Source organism: Heterodontus francisci, chromosome 19 (assembly GCF_036365525.1).
Source record: "Heterodontus francisci isolate sHetFra1 chromosome 19, sHetFra1.hap1, whole genome shotgun sequence".
NCBI classification, from domain to species: domain Eukaryota; kingdom Metazoa; phylum Chordata; class Chondrichthyes; order Heterodontiformes; family Heterodontidae; genus Heterodontus; species Heterodontus francisci.
The window spans coordinates 43404129-43427313 of NC_090389.1; the positions used below are offsets into that span (position 1 = coordinate 43404129).

General features: G+C 43.7%; 1 protein-coding gene across 3 annotated transcripts in view; it reads right to left on the reverse strand.

The window, feature by feature from the left end:
• LOC137380038 (chemokine-like protein TAFA-1) overlaps positions 1–23185 on the reverse strand; it is a 563202-nt gene that overhangs the window by 164111 nt on the left and 375906 nt on the right. For all 3 annotated transcript variants that reach the window (XM_068051560.1, XM_068051561.1, XM_068051562.1), the window contains exon 3: positions 9008–9148. In XM_068051560.1, coding sequence (XP_067907661.1) covers positions 9008–9148 — 141 coding nt within the window. The remainder of the gene's footprint in view (positions 1–9007; positions 9149–23185) is intronic.

A 23185-nucleotide genomic window follows, 5' to 3' on the forward strand; every position in this document is an offset into this window, starting at 1 on the left:
CAGTGATGAGCTATAAAGCCAAAGTCAAGGTGTCTGTTATCCTATTTAAGGCTCCAGACATGTTGGCAGAGTCTGCAAGGCCTACATGGACTCATTTGAATGCCCTGATTGAAGTTCCATAGAGTTGGTCAGTCTATCCCTGGAAAAATACATCCTTTCAGTGTCCTGCAAAATCAGCCCACTCATGCTTGAGCTGAACTCCTCCATTCTCTTTGCAATCATGGACATTGTGTGTGGAAGGTCTGTCAGTACATTGCAGATTTTCTGCTGGCCCTTAATGATTATTCATTTCAACAATGACCCCTGAGGTACAGCAGCTGTGTCCAGTTGAGCAGATGTTCCATCTACTCTCTCAGATGGATATAAAGATCCCATTGCACTATTTCAAAGAAAAGCAGGGGAGTTATCCCCGGTGTCCTAGCCAATATTTATTCTTCAATCAACATCGCTAAAAATAAATTATTTATTTTATTTAGAGATACAGCACTGAAACAGGCCCTTCGGCCCACCAAGTCTGTGCCGACCATCAACCACCCATTTATACTAATCCTACACTAATTCCATATTCCTACCACATCCCCACCTGTCCCTATGTTCCTCTACCACCTACCTATACTAGGGGCATTTTATAAAGGCAAATTTACCTATCAACCTGCAAGTCTTTGGCATGTGGGAGGAAACCGGAGCACCCGGAGGAAACCCACGCAGACACAGGGAGAACTTGCAAACTCCGCACAGGCAGTACCCATAATTGAACCCGGGTCGCTGGAGCTGTGAGGCTGCAGTGCTAACCACTGCGCCACTGTGCAATCTGGTCATTATCTGTTGCTGTTTATGGGAGCTCGCTGTGCACATATTGGCTGCCATGTTTCCTACATTATAGGCTGCACCCTCCAATGTTGACTCTCGATAGCGATCCACTGTCTACTCTTATGTATTTGTGAGCTGTGAATCACCAGGTGGAATCTGTCTAACTGGACACACCGGAATGTGAGTTTCTGTGCTGATGTGTGGGAAGCATGAGTCTTGGGATGGTGCACCCTCAAAAGAAATCAGCTCATCTGACGATTCATTGTCTGGGAGGTCTACTAAGTGCTGTTGTACGTGTGTGAAGGCCCCAAGGGAGAGAAAAGATATGAATTAGTACGAGCGATATAAGAATGTTGCAACATTATGAAGATGATCATATTTGATTTGCTGCTGATATAAAATCAACATGACTAAGTGTTGTATGACATGTGGCTCGCTGATATTTAATTCCGTTACTAGGTCACTGCTGGGTCCCAATCTCTCCATCTCCGATGGCTGGGGTTGACAAAACGGCACTGATTTCCAGCATCTCTTCCTCTGCAGCTGTCAACTATGAAATATACGGAGGACCAGTTCCAGTTCTGTTCCTCGCCCTTGTGTTCTGCGCTCTCTTGCAACCAGGGCAAGACTGGCCTACAGCTGACTGTAATGGCATGTGTTGACCTGATAGTCACCTCACCAAATACTCTGCGTCTATCAGACAAAAAGTTGCGTAAGAACAAGGGTGAGTGGCACTGGTGGATGGAAAGATGGGAATGTGAGAGTGCATAGAAAGAAAAGGATGGTACGCCTGTACGGTAAGTGGGTGTGATGGAATAGGCTTCACAAGGCAAAGTGAAGTACAGGGGACCTGATGTGTCCAAAAGGATGTCGGAGAATGTAACTGAACTCACCTTTCCTGATCTGGTTAGGTCATTAAAGTGCTTCCTGCACTGAATCCAGGAGTGTGGTAGAATGCCCCTGCTGCTCACCACCTCAACCATCTTCAGCCACACCTTGCCAGGGAAGAGTATCTCTCTCCTACTGCTGATTGCACCCAGCAGTGCATCGTGAAGCATTGTTAAATCGAGGCATGACCCTTGACCCTCTTAAATCCTTCGAGAAACTTCTCACTCCCTTTATGCACACTCTTAACTGTTCCAAATTCCATCTTTGGGTTGGCCCTTTAAATACTCCAGTTGAGATTCAGTTATGTGGGTCTACAGCACACCCACTATCGTGCATTTGATGCCAGACCCAGAAGTAATATTATTAGGTGGCTCCATTAAAATACCACATACCAATGCACCGGAACTTCTTATGAGTTTTGAACCTCCCCTCGCTACTAACATACCTCATAGTTGTTATCGGGGCTATTCAGTCTAGTCAGATACAACAAATTGAAATAGCCTCTGGATGCCGATTTATAGTAGGACCTTGTCATGTTTTGGGATTTTGTTATTGTTGCCATGTTTCCAGCAAATAATTTTGGAAAAATAGCCTGAATGTTGGGGTTTTAAAACAAAGTCGCGGGAGAGACCATGGCGAAGGGAGTAAACCCTAACAGAAAATCTGGAGCGGAACCCCGAAGGCGGTCATGTGTCACCTTTGGCATGTTTCTGGCAGTTCCTGCAGCCATACCGGTGCTAAACGTTGTGCTCTGCACTCCTTTGCACCCCACTAGGAAGGCCGAGAGGGGGGGTTTGATGCTTGGGCAATTCACAACCTCCATACATCCGCCCAGGCATGCGCTATGGAGAGGTCACTCCATCGTCGCCTCACAGCGACCAAAACAACATGGAAGGCAGCAGTTACAGGTTATAAGTCAGCTCAGTTGTCATAGAGATTGGGCGCCACGGGTTGCCTTTGTCAGTGGGACAGGTCATTGCATCTCACCGGAAAGCTACCACCCGCCTCAAACTGGGCAGCCCCCAGTCAGCAAGGTTCTGTCCCGCCACAGTCCACCTGCTTCAATGGGTGCTTGGAGCTCAGGGTCATTGCCCAGCAAGTGGACTGTAACACCGCACCAAACCGCATGACCAAAAAAGGAAAGAAGGGACCAGCCCTTCGTTTTGCAAGCTGGAACATCAGAACTATGTGTCCTGGCCTGTCGGAAGACCTTGCACAAATCAACGATTCTCGGAAGACCGCCATAATTAACAATGAGCTCAGTAGACTCCATGTGGACATTGCAGCACTTCAGGAGACATGCCTTCCTGTGAGCAGATCTCTAAGAGAGCAAGGCTACACCTTCTTCTGGCAGGGTAGGGATCCTGAAGAACCAAGACAGCATGAAGTGGGCTTCGCCATCAGAAACTCTTTGCTCAGCATGATAGAGCCACCTTCAAATGGCTCAGAACGCATACTGTCCATCCAACTGATCACTGCCTCTGGTCCAGTTCACCTACCCAGTATCTATGCTCCAACACTCTGCTCCCCACCTGAAGTTAAAGACCAGTTCTATGAGGAACTCCATAATATCATTAGTAGCATTCCCAATACTGAACATTTGTTCCTGCTGGGGGACTTTAACGCCAAGGTTGGGGCCAACCATGACTCATGGCCCTCCTGCCTTGGGTGCTATGGCATTGGAAGGATGAATGAGAATGGACAGAGATTGCTGGAGTTGTGTACCTATCACAACCTCTGCATCACCAGCACGTTCTTTCATATTAAACCCTGTCACCAGGTTTCATGGAGGCACCCAAGATCACGTCGTTGCCACCAGCTGGACCTCCTCGTCACAAGGCAAGCCTCTATAAACAGTGTCCAAATCACACGCAGCTTCCACAGTGTGGACTGCGACACCGACCACTCCCTGGTGTGCAGCAAAATTAGACTCAAGCAAAAGAAGCTGCATCACTCCAAGCAGAAGGGCTGCCTGTGCATCAACACTAACAGAATTTCTTATCCACAGCTGTTACATAAGTTTTGAAATTCACTTGAAAAAGCCCTTCAAAACACTCCTACAGGGGATGCAGAGACCAAGTGGGCCCACATCAGAGACGCCATCTATGACTCAGCAATGATCACCTATGGCAAAGGTGAGAAGCAGAATGCAGACTGGTTTCAATCTCACTTTGAAGAGCTGGAACCCGTCATAGCCGCTAAGCGCATTGCACTGTTGAGCTACAAGAAAGCCCCCAGCGAGCTAACATCCGTAGCACTTAGAGTAGCCAGAAGCGCTGCACAAAGAATAGCCAGGCGCTGTGCAAATGACTACTGGCAACACCTATGCAGTCGTATTCAGCTGGCCTCCGACACCGGAAACATCAGAGGAATGTATTAAGAGAGCTTTTGTGCCAACCATCAAGATGATCGTCCCCCTCAAGCCTAAATCAGGGGACACGATCACTGACCAACGCAAGCAAAAGGACTGCTGGCTGGAGCACTACCTAGAACTGTACTCCAAGGAAAATGTTGTCACTGAGACCACCCTCAATGCAGCCCGGTCTCTGCCAGTCATGATGAACAGCTGGATGAACAGTCAACAAAATCGGAACTCAGTGATGCCATTGATTCTCTAGCCAGTGGAAAAGCCCCCGAGAAGGACGGCATTACCCCTGAAATAATCAAGAGTGCCAGGCCTGCTATACTCTCAGCACTCCATGAACTGCTTTGCCTGTGCTGGGATGAGGGAGCAGTATCACAGAACATGCGCGATGCCAATATCATCACTCCCTACAAGAACAAGGGTGACCGCGGTGACTGCAAAAACTACCGTGGAATCTCCCTGCTCAGCATAGTGGGGAAAGTCTTCGCTCGAGTCGCTTTAAACAGGCTCCAGAAGCTGGATGAGCGTGTCTACCCTGAGGTACAATGTGGCTTTCGAGCAGAGAGATCCACCATTGAAATGTTGTTCTCCCTTTGCCAGCTACAGGAGAAATGCCGTGAACAACAGATGCCCCTCTACGTTGCTTTCATAGATCTCACCAAAGCCTTTAACCTCGTCAGCAGACGTGGTCTCTTCAGACTACTAGCGAAGATCGGATGTCCACCAAAGCTACTAAGTATCATCACCTCATTCCATGACAATATGAAAGGCACAATTCAGCATATTCAGGCCTCATCAGACCCCTTTCCTATCCCGAGTGGCCGAAACAGGGCTGTGTTCTCGCAACTACACTGTTTGGGATCTTCTTCTCCCTGCTGCTCTCACATGCGTTCAAGTCTTCAGAAGAAGGAATTTTTCTCCACACAAAATCAGATGGCAGGTTGTTCAACCTTGCACGTCTAAGAGCCCATCCAATTTCCTTTTGAAACCATTCATCGTCCCTGCTTCCACCACCCCTGTCGGCACGAGTTCCAGATCATTACCACTCGCTGTGTAAAACAGTTCTTCCTCACATCCCCCAGAATCTTTTTCTAAAAACCTTAAACCTGTGTCCCCTAATCCTTGCACCATCAGTTAATGGGAACAGGTTTTCCTTGTCTAACTTATCTAAGTTTGTTATAATCTTGTGCACCTCTATCAAATCTCCCCTCAATCTCCTTTGCTCCAGGGAGAAAAACCCCAGCTTTTCCAACCTAACCCTGAGGCTAAAATCCCTCACCTCGAGAATCATTCTGGTAAATCTCCTCTGCACCCTCTCGAGGACCCTCACATCCTTCCTAAAGAGTGGTGGCCAGGACTGGACGCAATACTCTAGTTGTGACCTAACCAGAGCTTTATAAATGTTCAGTATAACTTCTCTGCTTTTGTCCTCAATTTATGAAGTCCAAGTTCCCATATGCTTTGCGAACTACTTTCTCAAGATGTCCTGCCACCTTCAACGATCACTGTCTTTGATCCCCGAGGCCCATCTGTCCCTGTGCACTCTTTAGCATTTAGTCTATATTGCTGCTGACTATCCCATAGTCCATCTGCCAACTGACTGCTATTCTGCTAGCCAGTTTCTGATGCAGTCGACTGGTATCATCCTCACTATCTGCCACACCTCCAAGTTTGGTGTCATTGGCAAATTTTGCATTTTCCTCTGTATTCCAATACCCAAATCATTTATGTATATCAAAAAAGCAGTGCCGACCATAAATGTAGCTGTGTATCTAAGGCAAGACCCTAAACTGCTAATATGGTAATATCCCCAATTCATATACTGTTCCTTAGCCAGGAGTAAGGAATGTGAAAGTGGGTGTCATGCTAGGCCCCCACCTGCCAAGAATGAGGCACATTAATTTTTTCATGAACATCGATTTTAAACTGTTACTGGAGTGAAGAAAGGACTTGTTAAACAGATCACCCGTGGCTGGAAAAGACATTTGCATATTAACAGACAGTGTCTGGAAGGACAAAGGACCATTCCCTGATGCATTCAACCCACAATGGAGCTTGATCACTTGGTATTGTGTGTAAGAGGAGAATTCCAGAGACTGCAAAGGTGATACAATCCAGGACATGGTCAGACCAGTTAGTCACATGACTAACTTGTTTGACAACCTGGGTTTTTCTGAATTGTACAAACATTTTGAACTGAGAGCATCTGTTTGCTCCTGGACTGAGAAGATCTCTCCTGTCTGCTCCCATCTCTTTCCCACAAGCCTCTGAATCCACTGAAGACACATGAACCCCAAGAGAGAAAAGTCTCCTACAACGAACAAGGCTTAAGAAGAATACTGGGCCCCAACAAAAAGCAAGATCTACTTACAATCAAGGACTCTCCAGAGAGCTTAAAGAACCGTAACAAAAACTCTTCAGATATTGCCTCAAACTTTTCCATTTTATTTTTCTTTACCTCTTTTCTGACTCTATTTGCATGTGTGTATCACATGTATGCTAGCGTGGGCGTGTCGTGTATCCGTAGGTGCCAACCGAATTAGAGTTTAGGTTTAATAAATTTCAATCTTTCTTCAAACATAAGAAAACCTGTTTGTGCTGGTTTCTTTGCCTTTATAATTGGAAAGTGGTGAACAAGGATTCACCAAGGGGGAGCTAAAAACACGGTGTGTTTAAATTAAACCCTGTTACGGTAAGACCAGGTGAAGGCTGAAAGGGAACCCTAGCCCCCTTTCTCACCGGGTCGTAACAGTGGGATATAATTTTTTTCTCTGATTTTTTTTTCTCCTCCTTCTGTCCTCTCCAACTACCTAGACTGATTAAGAAATGCAATTCCTCATGGGAAAAGATTTCCTTTACTGTGGAAAAGATTTTGTTTGTCTGCTCGCAGGTGAAATTCTTTGATATGTGTAAGAGAGTTACAATTTTACTGAAGCTAGCACAAAAAGCAAATTTGCTGCCCACATTGTGGGGCATCAGAAACTGCAATCTGTATCCTGGTACTCTTATGGCAAGACATGTCAGTAAGCCAATGCACTATACCATGGAGCTATCTTACCTCTTAACATCTGTGATACAGCTTGTATACTTTGTCAAATATGGAAGTGAACTTGTTTTTGTACTCTTGTTTTTTGATCCTATATTTACCTAAATTCCTGAAGCCTTTGTATGTGAATTTTGTAATATGTTTGAGGATCACAATATAATGGTATCAGATGAATTGATTGTACCTGTCAAGTAAAGCCAAATATCTGCGGCAGATCATAGTTTTATATGCTTACAGAACAGTTAACAGGGTGGCCACATGCAAACAAGTTGCTTGTTTGTATTCTTGGCTGCAGTTGATAGGAGAGAGATGCATGCTGAATCAAGAGTCTGACAGACAAATCATACACAAGAAAATTTTACCAAAATAACCACAGATTAGTTTGCAATTTATGCAGAATTTTTATGGTAATAAAACATTATTTTACAATAATTATATAGAATTCATAAGGTTGCTAAGTGTTGGATAGCTTTACTTAACAAATAAATGCTGTGGATGATGTTTGTGTATCCCTTGTACTATGGATGGAGACCATAAAATATTTCTTGCATTATCAATTTGAAAAAGAGGCCAAAATTAATTCAACTTAAAGACCGGAGACAAGGTCTGAATTGTAATAAAGAGATCACAGAACGATTCTTCTGGAAAAGCACACAAGTTTCTCAATCTAATAAAGTGGACATCACAATGAGCCAAATCCTTCTGGAAAAGTAAAGCTGAGTTCATGACACCCACTGTTATCAACGTGCAAATTGTCCAGCAAGTGTAAGGGAAGAAGTATTACACCATGAGTTAAGAATCCACATAACTTGTTGGTTGATTTATGCCACTCCCCCATTTTCCTCGCATAAACAACATCTCATCCTCAGCCCCCCACCTCCTGTTATTTTTAAGATCTTGCCGGATTTACACATTGAGTATTAAACTCACCACAGAAAGTTAGAGCTCATACTTAACAGCGTAAGTAGCCTTTTAACAATGTGACAATGCAATGCCAATCAACCTCTTTGATCCAGAAAGGGAACAATTTTAAACTGCATTTCTGCAGGTAGTAAATTATTATTGGAGAAAAGTTAATTTTTTTCCCCTATTTTTCTTTTCTGTCCCTTCTTTTCTCTCTCTCTTAATCCTATCTTTCTTTCTATTTACTTCTCTTCCTGTATTTGAGTTGGCACTAATTTGCCCTCCTTCTCCATTGTTCCTCCGTTTCTTTCTCAATCCTTGAATCCGACTGGTTAAGTAGACAGTTGGTTCCCACTGTTCACTAACATCCTGGTTGCCCCCACCATGCTGGTATCGACTTATACTTCCAGCAAGTTATGTCACAAATTACATTCACTGTATAGTAAATTATATACACTAATAGCATATGCCGCAAGATACATCTCAAGATACATACATAACAAGATATGGCCCAAAATTTGAGCAAGGCCTTAAATTAACATCTTGTCCTTTGGGTATGTCAGCACTCAAGGTAACAATATTAGACCATTTTTTACATCTGTAATAAGCACTCATTGTCCTATAAATTGAAATGAACCTCAAATATTGTGTACTATGGCTACAGAGTGATTCAAAGTGACTTCCATCTTATAAGGAGACAAAGTAACAATAGACAATTTGGAATAAAATAAGTTACTGTGCTTTGGCTGTAATACACATAAAATATAAACAGCTATTCCTATTAGGTTTTGTTGTTTACTCTTTCAAAGGTCAGTATTTATCTGATTAATTACAAAGACTGAAGACTCATCTATGTTGCTAATTCATTTAAGTTTGAAATTTAATCATAAAGGCCACTGAACAGGTTACAATGCCTGAAATCTGACTAGCATTATATTTAACACATTTCTGTCTGCTATTTTTAAATTGAATTATTATTGATTTAATTTACTTGCCATCAACACAAGACGGTTTGGCTCTGGTTGTCCCAGCTACTTTCCCTGGCAGACAGGAACACTTTACAGTCTGTGATCGTTCTTCAATTCGATTCTTGTTGCAGCATCTGTGTGCTGCTATTACTTCACATGTACCTCCATCTAAAGTGGAAGAAAAAGAAATTACATTGTCTGTCAATAGTAAAAAAAATACAATTTTGCTTTTGATAGTTTGGAAAAAGACTTATTACTTAATCCAGCACAGTAATGACAAAAGGGAAGTCCCAATAAGGAAACAGGTCAAATTGCAACTTGATTTTTCTTTTAAATTGCAACTTGATTTTTCTTTTAAATTGCAACAATTTGAATACGTTTGTAGCAAGCATACCAATTCTAAAACCATTGCCAACAGCCTTTCATTTGAGAATAATAAGGCATGTCAAAATCTGAACTATTAAAAGTAGAAAGGAAATAGTTTCACCAAAGAAGTTGCATAATTCAGACTATACATCAACATCAGTCTTTTTTTCTATGCAATGCAAATAGACAGTTCCTATTTATGTTTATATTCTACAAAACTGGCCTTGACTTTTAGACAGAAAGGTTTGCATAGGATATTTGACTTTACAATGAAGGGGAACCTTGAGTGTATTCCAGAGCAAACTACAATGCCAACAAACTAATCAGTTGCTGAGTCTGAACATAAAAGAAAAATGCTGTGATTTATTGCATAACATACAGTTTGATAATTTCTCTTTAGTGCTGACAATCTTTATCTTTCAGTTGAATTTCCTACATTCAATTTTGTTTAACTGCCATTATATGTTTAGCTTCCAAGTGGTTCCAAAGTTATTCGTTGTGTATTGTGGTTCATGTCCCATGCAAAACAACATATATTCCTGAAACATATCAGTTAATGTAACTCTGCACATTATTGTTGCTATCAATGTGCAAACATCTCATGCATTCGTTATTTACTAGGTTACCACCTCTGTTACAGTAGTGGACAGAGGGCAGTCATATAAAGCATGAATCTTCTGTATGCAAATATTGCAAACAGTAATTTCAAAGCTCAATGCAGATTGGTGATTAACAGTTTGATGCACATCACTGTTGGAGATCTAGAGATTGCAAAGAGAGCGGGATTGGCTTGTGAACGTTATTATAGCTTCTTGTCATTTAAATATTACACTAATTCTTACTTCACTTGTGAAGTATGTTCCCCTTCATTATAAACATCATTAACAATTCCAGGGAGACTGTATGTGACATAAATCTGCAGGATTTTGAATTAAGTGAGATATAATTCTGAAATTGCATGATGTGAAATTCAGGTCTTCTTGTAGCAAATCATTACTTCTAAACTCAAGGACCATATGAAAAAAACACGATTTGCTTAAACTAGCAAGTCAATCTATTTTTCATGCTACCTTGCTTAGATTGATTTCCTTGGCACGTCAGTAGGATGTTCCCACATAGATTCACTATGGCAATGGAAACTTTACAACTGACTTGAACAGGCTTTTTGATTAACTAAATAAATGGTTTCAATATTGACATAATTTCCACACCAGCTCAGCATTACAAGCAATGGTCTGATAGATTGTAGTTAATGCACCAAATAGCAACTGTGATTTCTTCAACTGGTTTAAACTAGACCAGTATGATGAAAGTCAATTTGCATTTTTTTCATTGATACAGAATTGAGCAGCTATAAAAATATTAGTTGTGTGGAAAAGTTTTCAAGTCATCAATTTCTAAACAAACATCTTATTTTACTGCCATGATTGGTGGCACAATGCAAGAAGGGACAAAAACATAAAATGCTGGAAATGCTCAGCAGGTCTGGCAGCCTCCTTGGAGAAAGAAATACATTTAATTCAGAACTGGAAATGGTTTTAAGCAAGTACAGAGGCAGGTGAAGCGGGGAGGGTAGAAGAACAAAAGGGAGTGTGTGTGATAGGGTGGAAGACAGGAGAAATGAAAATGACAAAAGGGATGATGGTACAAGGCAAAAGGAGATGGTAATGGGATAAGTAAAGACACAAAAGATGGGTCTAAAAGAGGTGTAAATGGGAAAGCAGAATCATTACTAAAACTGCTGTCTGTAGAGGCGACACAGTGGCGCAGTGGTTAGCACCGCAGCCTCACAGCTCCAGCGACCCGGGTTCATTTCTGGGTACTGCCTGTGTGGAGTTTGCAAGTTCTCCCTGTGTCTGCATGGGTTTCCTCCGGGTGCTCCGGTTTCCTCCCACATGCCAAAAGACTTGCAGGTTGATAGGTAAATTGGCCATTATAAATTGCCCCTAGTATAGGTAGGTGGTAGGGAAATATAGGGACAGGTGGGGATGTGGTAGGAATATGGAATTAGTGTAGGATTAGTATAAATGGGTGGTTGATGGTCGGCACAGACTCGGTGGGCCGAAGGGCTTGTTTCAGTGCTGTATCTCTAAACTAAACTAAACTAAACTAAAAAATTAAGCAATGGTCATGATTGGAAATCATTAAACTTAATATTGAGAATGGAAGCCTGTAAAAAGCCTAATTGAAAGATGAAGTGCTGTTCCTTGAGCTTCTTTCAAACAGTGTAGTGGGCTAAGGGCAGAGAGGTCAGATAGATTGGGAATGAAGATGATAATTAAAAATACAGGCGACCAGAAGCTCAGGGTCATGCTTGCAGACTGAATGAAGGCATTCCGCAAAGCAATGATCCAATCCCTAGTTGGTGTCGAGGAGACCACATTGTGAGCAGCGACTGCAGCATACTAAATTGAAAGAAGTACTAGTAAGTCACTTTCACCTGGAAAGAGTGTCTGGAGTCCTGGATGGTGGGAAGGAAGGAGCATCTCCTGCACTTGCACGGGAAGATGTCGTGTGAAAGGGAGGTGATGTCAGGGGTGATTGAGGAGTAGACCAGGTTGTCAGAGAGGGAATTGTCCCTTTGGAATGCTGAAAGGGGAGGGGAATGGAAGATGTGTCTGGTGATGGCCTCACACTGGAAGTGGCAGAAATGTCAGAGGATGATCTGTTGAATACAGAGGATTGTGGGGTGGAAGGTGAGGACAAGGAGAATCCTATCGTGGCTCTGGGATCGAGAGGAAAGGTTGAGAGCAGAAGTGTGGAAATGGGATGGACAGGGTTGAGGGCCCTGTTGACCACAGTTGGAGGGGAATCCTCGGCTGAAGAAAAAGGAAGACATATCAGAAGCATTGGTATTGAAGGTGGCATCATCAAAACAGATGCGATAGAGAAACTAGGAGAATGGAATAGCGCCCTTACAGGAAGCGGGGTGGGAAGCAGTGTAGTCAAAGTAGCTGTATGAGTAGCGGGCTTATAGATATTAGTTGACAGGCTGTGTCCAGAAATGGAGACAGAGGGCTGGACTTTACAGCCCTTATGCCGTTGGGAACGGTGACGGGGGTGGGGGGAATGAAGATCGGTGTGGTGGAGACCCGCCACCGACCCTGGCGATGAGAGGCCCTGTGCCAATCTCGGCTGTGGCGGCAAGGCCTCATGGCGGCCGCAGCCCTGCTCGGCATTGGGAATATGTAAACTAATTTACATACCTGATTTAACGAGGGTTCAGTCACCTCCTTAATCGCCGCACCGATGTTCATTCAGGTGGCCGATAATGCCGCACCTTTGAATCCCTGTTCGGGGAAACATGGTGTGACGCCTGTGGGGAGCGGGGAGGAGGATTGTTTCTCTGTGCAGTGGGGCGAAGGAGCGACGTAACAATGATGCGGATTGGTCGGGGGTGGTTCGGTGATAGGAAGGGGTAAAGGGCAAAGTTGCCGAACTTTGCAGTGGGGGCGGGGTGGAGGAAGGTCAAATTCTCATTATTCGAATTCCGGGGGGGGGAAAGAGGCACGAATGTTTGGAAATGTCATTGGCGGGGGTGGGGGGGGGAATCGGAAATGAATTTAAAGGTAATTTAATTCTGTTTTTTGGTAATTGAACTGACCCGGCCCTTTAATTTTTAAATCTCCATTGAGGGCTTACAAGCCCTTTAAAAATGGCACCCCGCCTGCACATTGATGTCGAATGCCGTTGCCGGCGGTGGCTTGTCCCCACTCCCCCACCCACCACGTCATCGCAGGAGGTCTCTTAAAATTCAACAGAGAATATTTGAAGAAGGGAAGAGTCGGAGATGGGCCATGTGAAGGCAAGGAAATGATGAAAACTGGAAGCAGAGTTGTTGAAATTTTAGATGTAATATAAAGAAGGGAATATGATGAGTTTATTTTTTGGAGAACGTTAATACTGATAACTAAAAAGATTCCACATTTCTGCTTGACATACTGAAAGGTTTAGCTAATCTCACTCAATTTAGTCTGTTAAATATAGTCAAGTTCAGTTTCAACAGCTCTTTTTCAAAATTCTGATTTCATAAAGGTCACCATTCACATTCTATGGATCTAACCATCCAGAAGAAAATGAAATTTTACAATGTGACAGCAAAAATAGGAAGTTCATATCTTCTTTCATTTGGTTGCTCTATGAATTATGTCACTTTTCAACCCTAATATCAACTGTTTAGTCCACAAGAAGGTACAAGGGTTTTCACACACTATTGAAAGGCTGTAGAACAAGGCAAACATCAATAACTTGTTACTTTAAATATAGCTCACTTAGTACAAATAAATACATAAAGAAAGGGCAAATTAAGAAGTGTTAAATTATGCGAAGGCCTGTGTGGGAAGCAGAGAAGTGAAGAGAGTTCATATCAGTCTCAACGATGATGGTGAGGACAGGATAGTGTGAAGAAAAATGTTGCTTTTTTTAGGCATAGCCAGCTATCTGACATAACAGGTACCATGACCATATTTAAAAATCTCTAAAGTACTGAAAAATCTCCAACTATAGAACCACGATTTGTCCCGTAAAGAGTACATACACACTCTCTCCCCTTAAGATCACATTCTTAAATCTGGAGAGCTTAGTTGGCTGGATTTTGTAGTTCCATGCCAGCCGCCCACCACAGGGCCCACACCTCCGTGATTATGGATGGCAGCCGTCCGCCCCCACCACCTCCCCCATCCCCCCGCAATCGTGGGCGGCGGGGGTGGCCTTGGCGATGCCATTCACGGTATCACCTATTGAAGGAGCAGGTGCTGGCGCGATTTTTAAAAGGCTGCCAGCCCTGCAAACAGCAATATATAATGCAGAGTTCACCCCTTCCCCCACCCCACTCCGCACATCAGAGTACAGAGTTCACCCCTTCCACCCCCCTCCGCACATCAGAATGCAGAGTTCCACCCTTCCTCCCCCCCCCCACCGCACATCAGAATGCAGAGTTCCCTCTTCCCCGCCCCCACCCGGCACATCAGAATGCAGTGTTCCCCCTCCCCCCCCGCCCTGAACATCAGAATGCAGAGTTTCCCCTTCCCGACCCCCCCCCCCCCGCCCCCGGCACATCAGAGTGCAGAGTTCCCCCGCCGCCCCCCCGCACATCAGAGTGCAGAGTTACCCCTTCCACCCCCGCACATCAGAATGCAGAGTTCCCCCTTCCCCCCGCTCCGCACATCAGAGTGCGGAGTTCCCCCTTCCCCCCGCTCCGCACATCAGAGTGCAGAGTTCACCCCTTCCCCCCACCCCCACCGCGGCACATCAGAATGCAGAGTTCCCCCTCCCCACCCCCGCACATCAGAGTGCAGAGTTACCCCTTCCACCCCCGCACATCAGAGTGCAGAGTACCCCCTTCCCCCCGCTCCGCACATCAGAGTGCGGAGTTCCCCCATTCCCCCCCTCCACACATCAGAGTGCGGAGTTCCCCCTTCCCCCCCCTCCGCACATCAGAGTGCGGAGTTCCCCCTTCCCCCCCCTCCGCACATCAGAGTGCAGAGTTCACCCCTTCCCCATCTCAGTGGCGCCAGCTTACCCTGGACAGGAAAGTGAAGGCATGCGAGTGCTGCACATTGTGCTGGAGATCTGGATCTGAATGTAAGATAGCTGTGGTTTGCATTTTAATTCATGCAGATATGTAATTTACATATGCTAACTCAGCTACCCTTACAGAGTGGCAGAAGGGTCGCTACAGATCTTCCCTGCCGCTGGGAAGATTGGGCCTGGCAATCCGGGCATTGGGTCCCATGGCGGCCGCTGCCTCTCCAATTCTCCAGGCCCCCTCGCCAGGCTGGGAACAAAACCCAGGCCACTGTGTGTGCAGAGATATTCTGGAGTTTAGCCAGATTAAACTGTGCAGCTTTCTACTGCTTGACTACCCAAAGACCTTGGCTTGCAAGCTTATATGGGCCGACTAGGAAAAATTCTGACCTCTACTGTCAAGTCTAACTCTCAAAGTTTCATTGGTGAGCTAGATTGGCTAGTCAGTCATTAATAGTGCCTTAGAGCTATGCAGACCTTATTGGTTCAGATGTTAGGTTGCTCAAGAATCACCTAGTTTCAAACATCAATTACTAAATATGTTATCTTGAAGCCATTTTGACCCCAAAGATTTTTCACTTATCTTCCATCAAGAAGGATATTCACTAGTAGGTCACTAAAGAGGTGTGCAGCAATAAAACTACTAGAAAAAACTTAACAATTTTCTGAACATAATGGCCCCAAATTTTCTTTGGGCCTTTTGGGATTTGGAACATTGATGGGACAGGACTTCCAACCACCAGCATGGAGTCAACTTATTTGCAAAAAGTGGTGAACAAGAGGCATAACTCCCTTGTAAAATAAATGCAAATTACTTCCAGGGAGGGGAGACGAGGATATTTGGGGAAGTGTACCTATGTGTGCGTTGTTATGAGGGCACGATCAGTCTTAAATATGTTGTCTCATCTGTTTGAGGAGCTCACTATCAAGGCGCACAGAAGAAGAATAACCACTTGGAAGAGGTGCTTAGCAATTATTTAATCTTACCCTACTGAGGAGTCAATGCCTTCAGGAAAGGAGGGTAAGAATGAAGTTGGTGAGAAAATAAAAATATAAGCAAGTAGAAAATGAGGATTAAAATCGCAATGAAAAACGAATCCACACATATCATTGAAAACGTGTGCTGAATAAATTAGAATACACTTAGCTAGGAGTGAAAAATTCTTTATGTAGAAACACTAAAAACATCCAGAATTCCTGGAGCATTGTATATCCCTTTTTCAGGCATCCGGGCTCAGCAGATGAAGGAAGTGGTTTTGTCAATATCACTAAAGCTCCCAGAAGACATTGGGAGTGGCAGAAGATTGGAAACTAGGCAGGTTTGAAATGTTGTATTTAAGAATTAGATTGTTTGGATTAATCACTTTTCAGATTTTATTTTGTGTCCTCCTTTATTGTTGCTCAGCTAAAGTTGGACTGTAATGGACATTTAGGGATGGGTATAGGCAGCCTGAGGTTACTTATTCTTCCATATTCACTTCTTTTGAGAAATACATGCTCGGCCAGGCTATGATGAGGATTGTGCAGCATGTCATCCTGGCAATGCTTTAGAATATAAGGTCACTACACAAATATAAGGCACCGTTGTCTAGCTTAAATTAATCAGAACCAATTTTCAATTGAAGTATTCATCAGGTGGGCGGAGGGCAGAGTGAATTGTACACCCAATGGCAATTGTGAGAGTATTGAACCAGTTTCATGCTTCATTCGAATTGGATCAACGAGCTGCTAGTGGTCAAGGACTGTTGACAGGCAGCTTACCAATGAAAGTGGCAAAGAGCAGAGAGGGGGAAATCCAGCTGCTCCTTCATGAAGTTGAACTGGAAGTTAAACATTAAAGTGAATGATGGTAGAGAAGTCAATCCTGGGGAGGGGCTCCACTGTGTAGAAGGCTGTGGTGGAAAGATTTTTGTCGGACTAGGAGGAGTGTTTATGTTGCTTCTGGCCCCACAACTATCAGCGGCACTACGATTTCTGCTCTGTTTTCAGAGCAGTCTGTAATGGTAGGCTGCTGCATATTGAGTACTGTTGGGCAGAATGTACGTAGTGCATACTCCATCCATTGGCACCTGTGAAGTATGTGGAGACGTTTTTGGCATTCCATTTCAAGGGCAATTTGAGAATTTTGGTGGCGTTTGGTGGACCTTGAGCATGATTTGAGAAGATTTAAAATAATTGTACTGAAAATTGGGCAGTGTGGGATGGAACTTGCTCCCAACATTTTTTTATGTACAAAGCAATATCCAGAAATTCTTGAAAAAATAATAGAAATTTAACGGCACCCGCTATTAGCATACAAAAAATCCAGCAATTTATGAAGAAAAGATATGCTGCAAGTTCCAGTTCTCCACAAACTGCTGAATGATTTGCACTGCTCTGCCACTAGCCTCGACAAAAACAAAGATATTTCAACCAGGAGCCTCTCCACTGAAATCAATTGCCTGCCATGTAATTGCTGGATTTGCAATGTAACTGAAAATTAATCTTGCCACTGCCGTTTGGGCCTGGTTATTCATGTCATCAGGATCCTGATAAATGCCATGTGTTATGATCGTGGAGCTCAACCTTGGAGGCCTAGAAATGAAACAAATTAAGCTGTGTCGGGTGGGTGGGGCTCCGAGAGTAAATTGTTCCTAGAGGATTTTAAAACTTAAAAAAAAATCTATTTTGGCAGTATTTTTGTGCCAGTCTTGCCATCGACACTCCTGTTAAGTATCGGAAGGAAATGATTTTCAGGGTGTAATGCTGTTTTGACACTCAGAATTGCAAATTAGATAGATTTATTTCAGAAAATAATTTCGGGATATAATATGAGTAAGAATGTTTATACATTTTGCACGCCTACCTACCATTTACTTATTATTAATTTCTCAAGTAGCAATGTAACAATTCCCAAACACAACTGAGTTACAATGTCCTCTTCTTACTGTTCTTAATGTTTTTTCTTACCTTTCCCTCTGTATCTTTTTTTTGTCTCTCTTAATCCACCATTTTTCTTTCCATCCTTTATTTCTTGTTCTCTTTCTAATCTGACTCAAATTCACCATATTTCCTTCTCTGGCACTGGCTCTGTTTCTTTCCCTACCCTTATATTTAGTTGGTTACCAAGATAGACCATTGGACCCAACGTTCATGAGGTCCCAGATGTGACATTAACATCGTGACACTATTTTCAATTTGCGTTTCCAGCAATTTGTGGCACAAATATAGTGTGATCTGAAAGGCAAGGAAAAAAATCCAATTCGCGTTGCTCACCATGAGATGTGCCATTCCAGAAATTTCTGAGTCAATGTATAGTTGTAACTATGTATACCGTTTGTTATAACAAATCAATAAAAATAGAACCAATGGGTACTTACTATCACTGCTTAGGGTATCCTGATGTTCTCACTGAAAGAGCTGTAATGATTTATTATAAAGGCAATACTGTATTCCAGTAAAACCCAAGACAACAGTGAATGTGTTTATTCCAAAGTAACAAAAGGGATGCTGCCATCAACCAAGCACTTCATAACTTTTCACTAAAAGTTCGAATAACACTTCTGATGAGCTTTGGTCAAATGATTCATAAGAAAGCAACATAATACAAATAACAAAGGAGCTATATTAAAAGAAATATTCCGGGAAAACCTCTAGTTTGGCTTTAAAATCTCTGTATTTGTTATTGTATTAGCATAAACACTTAAAAATCACCTAATCTGTGACATCCCCCACAATACAACCTTCCTTTCCATCAGTTCTTTTGTGTACATGGAGGCTGAGTTCCTGAGATGAGACATTCTAGCACCTTCTCAAATGTTCCCAGGACTCCTCCTTCCCACCCACTTAGCCTTCTGGTGTGACAGTGACGTTGAACCTAGTTTGACATCGAGTAGTCATGAAGGCTTTGAAATCATTTTATTTTCTTAAAATTCATCTTTGGTCAATTTACTAAGCTGAAAATTCCACCTGCAGAGATTGAAAAAGTATTTTAGATCATTTTGATTCAACAGTATACTTTCTGATCCATTTCAGTTGCCCAGGAGATCAGATGATTTTAAATATTTTGGCAATAACTATTTGTAGGGCCTTATGCCAGTGTATTTCTTTAACTGCTAATTATATAGCATCGTGACTCGTTGAATCAGGGACAAGAAATATTATAGGTTTTAGGATAAAAAGTGTATGTATTCTGGAGGGGCCCAGTTTAAATTTTTAAAGATTTGTGCTGGAGTTATATTGGCCCTTTACCAGTTCCATTGTGGTTGCTTTATTCTGAACAAACTGTGCTTTCAAAAACAGTGTTTACCACAACTAGGCTACACAATGTTAGAAAAATTCAAACAAGCTGGAACATAATAGATTGTAGCTTTCAAAAAGTGCACAGAGCAAAAAAAACCCAGCAAAAAGGGTGTGGATATTATTAGCATATTTGACTTATTTAAATTCAGTGGCTAATTTGTAGCCATACTGATATTTTGTGATAAATGCTAAAGAGTTTGGTTGTTTAGGATAATATCTTATTGGAATAACACTTGTATAGTGTTACCTGCATATTTATGCACTTCTAATTTTAAATATATGGATAGGATGGTGGGTGAAATGAGCTTTATCCAGCTCTTGTCTCTTATGGGCAAGAGAGGCTACTGACATAGATCAGTTACAGCAGTGACCCAATGATCAACCCTAGCCCCCAGAGTAATTTGGTATTAGCTGAGGGAAATCCTCATGCATTTGTTGAGATAACTGCGAGAACAGAACTCACCTTGTGGGGAGGGCTTGTACAAAGGATCAATTTGGGTCCTCTCCATTTTATTAAATAATAAGACTAAATACTATTAATATTTGTTACAATTATTAAAAGCAAAGTCTGTGTGGGCACACTCCTCTATAAGCTGAACATCAACTGATTCTGAAACCGCTAAATCTGTGATTCTCGCGGGTCCCAACATTCTGACAGATGTCAAGAAGTCACGTCACGCTTACTGGCATTCCAATGCTATGGTGACATTCTGAGGCAGGAACCAAAGGTGCTCGCTGGCTGGCTCTGGGATCCTGAGTTCATCACCTTTCTGATGGTTTGCTCAGGCTGATTATGACCTGCTCCATCTTGCAAGCTTCTATTCCCAGATCCAGTCTATCACCAAAACTGCCTACTGACACCTCAAAAATAGAGCCCTGGTTCATTCTTATCTCAGTTTAAACACTGAAATTGTCATCTGCATATTGGTCATATTTTATTTATTATTTACAGATACAGCAGTGAAACAGGCCCTTCGGCCCACCTGAGTCTGTGCCGACCAACAACCACCCATTTATACTAACCCTACAGTAATCCCATATTCCCTACCACCTACCTACACTAGGGGCAATTTACAATGGCCAATTTACCTATCACCTGCAAGTCTTTGGGAGGAAACCAGAGCACCCAGCGAAAACCCACGCGGTCACAGGGAGAACTTGCAAACTCCACACAGGCAGTACCCAGAATTGAACCCGGGTCCCTGGAGCTGTGAGGCTGCGGTGCTAAATACTGCGCCACTGTGCCACTCATCTTGCACTTCAACTTCTGCAAAGATCACCTGGTAGCATCTGCTGCTTCACCGAATATAAATGCAAACTCATTCATAACTGGACAATGAAAGTCTTGTCAGAAATTAACGTTTCACTTGTGTGTCACCCCAGTTGAGGATCCTTGAATCTGTCATGCTTCTGTGACCTGCAGTTCCCTTTCCAAACCCTCTTGCGTTGCGATACCTTTCTCTGCCTTCAAAAGCTTCCTCCAAATGGCCCTGTTTTTTCATCTCCATTCATCCTTCTCCTATTGCTTTGCTGTCAGATCCAACTGCCTCACTCCAATCACCAAGCTTCTTAAAACGATTGTAACATTGGACACATTCAGTGCAAATTATTGCTGTTGCTGCTGTCAGTGATGCATAGGCGCTCCTGGTATGCGACTCCAAACCTGTCTTCCAAAATCTGCCTGTGGGCAGAATTTTAGCAGATTAACCCACTCACAGTAGGGGAGGCTGGCATCATGTTGGAACCTGAAAGTTCGTGGAATGGGCTTTGCTGAGGCTTTTTAACTCAGCCATGGCATTTGCATCCCGCTTCCGTGTTTCCTAACCAATTGGAGCGGGCGGGTGTGATGTTGACTCGCACCTGACAGTGAAAGCCTCACTACTTAAAGAGACCTCAGCAGTGGTCAGAATGAATGCATTCTACAACTATCAGGATACAGACAGCAACTTCTATGGTGGAGTCTCAACATGGGAAAGCAGTCCCCTGGTTCTCTCAGGCATTGCTGGAGGTCTGCTGTGGGCTATAAAGGCCTGTAGAGAGCAACTCTTCCCAGCAGACAGGAGAAAGAGGCCAGCCTCTGAAACTAAGAGGTAGTGTCTGGGAGTGGCTGAAGAGGTGAGCTCATGGATACAATGATGAAACAGATTCAATGACCTCATGAGGGCAGGAAAGATGAGTGGAATGCCACATTCAAGTGATGACAACTACTCCCCGCATCCCCCCCCCCCCCCCACCGCCCCCCCCGCCACCCCCACCCCACTCTGACTTCACCAGCCTTTTCCTAAGCAGCATTTCTCAGACCAATACAACTAGCTGCTCAGGGTCAAGGCAACTCCTCACACCCCCATCTGAACAGCAGCCACTGACACTCACTTCATCTATTGCCAGCTCATTCCCATCCCTCATAGACATACTCCACAAATGTTGCCCTTTTATCCCCTTATTGCATTCCATTTTTCACACTCATAACTCTCTGCTTTCTCTCCTTGCAGAAGAGAGCGTAGAACACCAGGGAGAGGCAAAGAACTAGAGGTGGCCCTTCAGTAGTAACCATGAAGTACTAGAAATCAGCAGATTGTTGTAGTTAATGGTCATTGGAGATGGAGAGATGGAAGTCTCCCAGATAGATACCTGGTGACAGAATTAGATATCACACAGCCACGACACAACAATCACTCGTGGTGTGATGTCACCTGTTACTGAAATATGATCATCTGCACAATGATGCCTTTGAAACCTTTGCCTTTGTCAATTCTAATTCATGTCTTTCATCTCTCACAGGTCCTTCAGGCGTAAAGCTGGTGATGGTGCAGGAGGATGCTGAGGAGCCCTCAGCGGAGGTTGCACACTCTGAGGAAGCACTGTCCACCAGTTCAGATACACATAACCTTGATGGGACCTCCAAATGAGCAAGAGCAGGTGCTGGAGAGAGGGACAGCTGTATAGAGTTCCTGTCGGATGGCACAGGACACTCCAAGCTCTGCTCAGCTGGATGTAAATGCTGAGCCTCAGGGGTCATTCTGGAGCAGCAGCAGAAAATGTACAAGGTTCTGACAGCATTTCCAGAAACACTATGCATCCTTGGAGAGAGATTGGAGGAGTCCATCTCTAGCATGAGTGCCGTGTTGCCCAGCTCCATAGAAAGAGTGACCACCTGCATGGAGCATCAGATGCGACAGGCAACCATGTGCATACTGGCCTTTACCAGTGGCCTGAACACTCAATCTGCCATTTTAAACAGGATGGCCACTGAGCGCCTTACTGAAGTGTAGGTTTTCTATGAGAGAGAAGATGGAGAAAGGGCACATGGAATTGGGGATTCTGCCCAAGGCACTCCCACTCCTCCCCTCTTGCCCCCTCCTCAGTCAGTTACCTCCTATCCTGATAACCGAGTCTACCCCTACACATGTGCAGGTGGGGGCTTCCTTGGTGGGGCCCTCAAGGGCTCCAAAACAGAGAAGACGTCATTCATGAGCATCTCAGCTGTTAGAGAGGGGAATGAGCAGCGTGCCTCCATTTCTGCTGAAGCCACAGAGAAGTAATAGGAAAAGGAAGAGAAAGATTTTATAATTTCAGTAGGGAAATCACTTGGGTGTTTAAAAGCATGTCACTGTGTCACATTCATTGTAAATGTTTATGCACCATGAACTTTATTTCAAGTCTCCATTGCCCAATCATTTTCATTATTGCTTCTTGCCTGCCAACTGGACATCAGCCTTGAGGTGAGTGGTATGACAGGAGTAGAAAACAGAATGTGTGTCAGTAAAATGGAAGGATCATTGACTGTAGGAATAGTTGGGTTGGTGGGGGTGGGTGGGAGACAGTGCTGTGCCACATAGCTGCAGAGCCAAGGATTAATTGAATGGTGCCTGTTTGACACTGTTGCAGGCATCTCTGGCAGCTAGCTGAGACACTCTGGCCACATCTGGCTCCTCCTCCAACTCCTCCTGTTGCTCCTCCTTCTGATCTTCAAAGATGCAAAGCGGTTATCACCTTCCTCCTCTTGCAGCTCCAGTCCTTTATGCTGTGCCA